The sequence below is a fragment of the Helobdella robusta genome (genome assembly GCF_000326865.2).
Source record: "Helobdella robusta unplaced genomic scaffold HELROscaffold_1, whole genome shotgun sequence".
Taxonomy (NCBI): Eukaryota; Metazoa; Annelida; class Clitellata; order Rhynchobdellida; family Glossiphoniidae; genus Helobdella; species Helobdella robusta.
In genome coordinates this window covers 6,032,614-6,037,945 of record NW_008703570.1, presented here as the reverse complement: position 1 = coordinate 6,037,945, position 5,332 = coordinate 6,032,614, and the positions used below count along the sequence as shown (strand labels likewise).

At 30.4% G+C, this 5,332-nt stretch overlaps 1 protein-coding gene across 1 annotated transcript; it reads right to left on the bottom strand.

Moving 5' to 3' along the window:
• Window positions 1–2,560, bottom strand: HELRODRAFT_159023 (hypothetical protein; the record flags this gene model as incomplete). Its single annotated transcript, XM_009010953.1, has 7 exons — window positions 1–91; window positions 677–757; window positions 828–1,075; window positions 1,359–1,438; window positions 1,624–1,978; window positions 2,064–2,165; window positions 2,444–2,560. The coding sequence occupies 7 exons, from the start codon at window positions 2,558–2,560 to the stop codon at window positions 1–3; spliced, it is 1,074 nt and encodes a 357-aa protein (XP_009009201.1).
• Between the last annotated feature and the right edge of the window lie 2,772 nt (window positions 2,561–5,332).

Here is a 5,332-nt window from a genome sequence, read left to right as displayed (position 1 = left end):
CTAGTTCAAGAGATATAGCGTTCTACGTAGGTACAAGTTTTGAAAAAAATCGCTCAAAAATTTGAGGATGCTGTCACAAAAATCTTCATAACTTGAAAAATAATTGAAATTTTTTTATAAAAATTTTATTTTGTCGATGAAATACATTGAGGTACTTACTGTTCAAATTTTAAAAAAATCGGAGATGGTCGGGCGTGGACTTTTTTTTAAATCGTTCAAGTTGACGGAGAATGACCCATAAGCAACTACATTTTTTAAACCATATCTTACAGATTTGTTTATTTTCAGCATTTATAGAGCGCTTTTTTAAAAATCTTTCAAAGCGCCAACAAAATTAATAACTTGACAAAAGGTTTTAGCGATCCTCTTCCGTTTCAGGTAGATGATGCTTGGCATCACCTGAATTGTTGCTGCTGCTGAATTTCTAATCAATGATGTGGACTAACTCCAGCCAAAAAATTTTGCTGACGACCAAATTAAAAAATTTCCGTCTACACAATGATGAAACATATTCGAATCCGACCACTGCACGCACTGCGAAACTGCATCAGGCGACCTTAACCACTAAGCCATCACGCCGCCAAAATATATATTTTTGTAATAATTATTATAAATATAATTATATATTTTTTTATTCAGTTATCATATAAAGATGATTTACGAAAAAACCACTAACTCTCCTTTATCATTTTGTTTTGGAGAGACATGAATGCCAAGTTTTTGCAAATTCGTCTTTATCGTTACGCTCTTCACATTTCTGTCATTTTTTAGAATATAATGCAAGATAAAGTATAATTGAATGATTGCACTTTTGACAATGAACATACTCTTCTTGAATAATTTGAAAATTCCTGCTGCCACTGATGCCAACACGACTGCCGGCAAATCTCAGCCCAACTGCTGCTGCATCGTCTGCATGTTGCACATCTGCACAGACATCATTCCTCATACTTCTCGGATCGGCTGCAACAAAGCCATCAGTACACAAAACTGAATTGCCAGCGTTCGAAGCAGTTCCTGTGGGTTGATGGTCAACTGCCAGCTGGTTCAAAGACTTCCGGCGTGACATACTTGGCTGGAAATAAATTGTAGATACACGATCAAATGTTAATCGAGCACAAGTTTCAATACAATTGGTTAAATTATAGGTTGATCTGTTTGTTATTCGAATAACGAGCAATAAAGTGAAATGATAAACATTTCAATTTAACTGTACAACAATATGTTCTTATGCCAAATTAATCAAAAATATATTTTCAATAAAAAAGAACCGACTTCATCATGACGTAATTGTTGTTCTACTTTTTTAATTTTTGAAATTTAGAGATGAAAACATGTATCACATTCTATCAACAAACCTTGTTACTTTTATTAAAGTTTTCAGAAGTTCGTCTATTCAAACAGGGATCGCTGTTATGTCTCACTTTCAATTTTGTATCTATTAGAAAATTAGAAAATGTCTCCATCAATTTTATCACTTGTTTTATCACATTGAATTGCCTATGTTGACTTTTCATCATCAGATTTGATTACAATTAAATGATAAACATTTAAAATAAAAGATGACGTTAAATTATTTTCTGACAAAATGTCAGATTTGTATTAAAATATTAATAGGCCAACCTTCCTTTAAGTCATCAATTGTTATGACAACTTCATTTTGTGGAACGTTGGAATCGGTGAATGAGACATCACCGTCAATAAGATTGAGGTTTTCAACAAAATTTTCATCAACGAGCATTTGAAAATTGCTCAAATTTCCTGGTCTGATTTCTTCCATTAACTTTTTACTTTTACCAACATTCAACTGATGTTCATTAGTGACGAGGTTATTGTTAATATCAGTGATGTCAATTTTTCTTTCTTTCATATAGCTCCTATCTCCATGATTTGACGTCTCAATCAACAAATTATTGTTGCTTGTACTAATTTTGTTCAGGTGGTCTGAGATATTTTTTACCTCAAAGGTAACGAAAACCTGTTATTAATAAACGTTCATGAGACATACTAACAGATTGTTGATTGAATAGAGTTGAAATTTGTGAATAAATAAATAAAATAACGTGTTCTTTATCATCAATGACATCAGCAATTCTGTCGTTTGGATCCAATATTCCTCCATCTTCAAGATACAACTTCATGTCTTTGTACTCTAAATCGTGGTTCTGAATTTCCACAAGATAATAAATTATTTTACAATACTGATCTGAACAAACACGTGAAGAGAAAGAGAACAAACACATGAAGAGAAAGAGAACAAACACATGAAGAGAAAGAGAACAAACACGTGAAGAGAAAGAGAACAAACACGTGAAGAGAAAGAGAACAAACACGTGAAGAGAAAGAGAACAAACACGTGAAGAGAAAGAGAACAAACACCTGAAGAGAAAGAGAACAAACACCTGAAGAGAAAGAGAACAAACACATGAAGAGAAAGACTTACGTTGTAGTTTGTTTTGTACCTCCTACACGCCTCAGCCATCAAATGTTCAATAGTGTCATTGCCATCACCACAAGGTACAACTATTTTGACCTTATCAAAACAAACCGTAACTTTCATTTTTGGTGTGATTGGTTTTTATTTCAGTTTTTGCCAGGTAGTTATATTTACGATGTTGTTTATTTTTATGTAAATACTTTGTTGTTTAATTTATAAACTGCGTGGTGATATGGTCATGTATCTTTCTCTACACTTCCTTTACGTTTTTTCAATAGATTCAGAATACAACAATAAGAATAAGCAGATTTATTGATGAGATAATCAATTTTAATTATATTTATATATTTACTTATTTATTCCATTTAATTATTTTTATACTACATAAAAAAACTGCAGCACCATTCTTCATATTTATTCAAGATAGATTTTAAGTAAATCAATTTTTTAATATATAACAGTTTTTTTATTCTACAAGTTGAGGTTAATAAAATCAAAATAGAAGATCTTCTGATTATTAATATTTAATTATTTGCAAATTACTTTAAATACTTTTTTATGAATTTTCGTTCATTAGCATTAATAATATTATATTATTTATTTACGGCTATCTCTACCTATCTGAAACAAAAATAAAAAGTAAAAAACGTAAACAAAAATTAAAAGCAAAATTTACAAACAGAAAAATTTCAAATATTTTACGGCAAGCGCTAACTTATACACAGTGCATACAACAGAGATTATAAGTATAAAGTATAACATAATAGTAGAGAGAGAGAGAGAGAGAGAGAGAGAGAGAGAGAGAGAGAGAGAGAGAGAGAGAGAGAGAGAGAGATTAGATACATATTCACTTTATATATATATTTATTTATAAACTGTATTTCTATAGTTATACTCTACCCTACTACGTTCTTCTTAAATCTCAACTTAATAAATTGTGTATACAATCACAGGCAGAAATAATAATAAGGTAAACAATAAAATCACCATACATATTTTGTGTATAAATATGCACAGTCACTCATTCACACAGATGCGCATACACACACACACATTCACACAAACACACATACGTAATCTTCTCAATGAACAACGTCTCTTTTAATTGTTTGGCATGTCAAAAATTTGCTTACAGACATTTGTTTACAAATACCTGTGCAGGTAAATAAGTGTTGTGCGTGCCATGTAGTGGACATTTTTTTAAAATTATTCTTATTGATTACACGTTTATACACATATATAGAATATTTTTCATCAGACTCCAAAAAGTGTTAAGAATTTGAAATATTTAAAATTTTTTATTTTGAAAATATTATTTAAGACCGTGTTTTGGGGAAAATAAAATAAAAATGTGTAGCGATATGCAACCATCTTTTAATACTGAAAATATTTGCTAAAACAATAAAACCTCAATCATTTTCAGTATAAGTCATTGAGTTATATAATTCCATGGTATAAGTACCTTCATTCATAAATAGAAAGTTATTTTAATAAAAAAAAAATTACATTGACTGATTTAAAATGTCATTTTAAGTATTTTTCATTTAGTAGTGATATTATAGTGGAATTAAGGCGCTAAAGTTGAATTTTTTTTCTTGAAATCTGGAGATGGAAATTGTTACCGAGAGTCGGAAAATTTTTAAGGGGCCGGAGTCGGATATTTTTCATCCTACTCCGACACCCTATAAAAAATACAGCGTAACCAATAACGTATTTGTTTCCAGGTCAGATCGAACGCTGCATTTCACCTGCATGTGATTCAATGCATGTCATGTGACTTATCAGAACCCCTATAAGTGCCTGCTACATTTAAAAAATTTTAAAAGTCAAATATGAGCAAAAAATAATACAAAACATCTAACGACAATCGACAACAAAGAGCACAAACACCAAAATCAAAGTCAATTAAAAACACTCTGTTCTTACATACAATGAACCAAAATACACAAACATATCAATCAATCAACCATCCAATCAATCAATATCTCTATTATAATTATTATATATAATAATAATACCTCATTTATTCAGCACCCTAAATATAGCGTCAAAGGCGTGTTTTGTTGTTTAATTTAAGCAATCATTATTCAGAATCAATTTTTGAAATTGTTGAATTGAATGCAAAAATGTATCAATTGAAATATACAGGTGCATCAATTAAATAAAGAATATGAGATCGTCTAAAATGCAGAACATGGATATTATATCATGTTGTTGACCGAATTATTGGCTGATAAATTGTAATATCAGAATTTTTTAAAAGATTATTTCATTCGATCGATCGAATGAATGAATGATTGATTGAATGATTGATTGAACGATTGATTGATTAATTGATTGACTGACTGACTGACTGACCGGCCGTCCGACCGACCGACCGACCGACTGATTGATATATTCTACAGGCATCACCGAGAGTTTTAAGGGGTAATTAACATGTTATGTATATGTTCCATTAAGGTACCGGTATACATTATTGATACACCGCCCTTGTCTTTTTTTTTATTATTCTTAAAAAAAAACAAAATTTGACAAAATATATAAAACTCATAAATATAGAATAAAATGTAATAGAACAGAATGTAACTCAAATGATTTTGACGGTCAGTTTAGGTCGAGTGCTTATCATTGAATTATATAATTCCATGGTGCTTATAGGTAATTCAACATCTTGTAATTTACAAAATTGTTAAATTATACTAATGAACATGCCCATCTGTATATATAATTTAAATAATTGTGATTAAGTAATAAAATATATAGATAGTATCATTTAATTAGAATAAATATAACGGCCTTCGCTCATTTTTGACGGTCGAACAAGGAGCTTACTTCCGGAGAGAAATTGGAGGGTGATTTTTTATCGCCCAAGTCAAAAGTTACGATCGTATATTT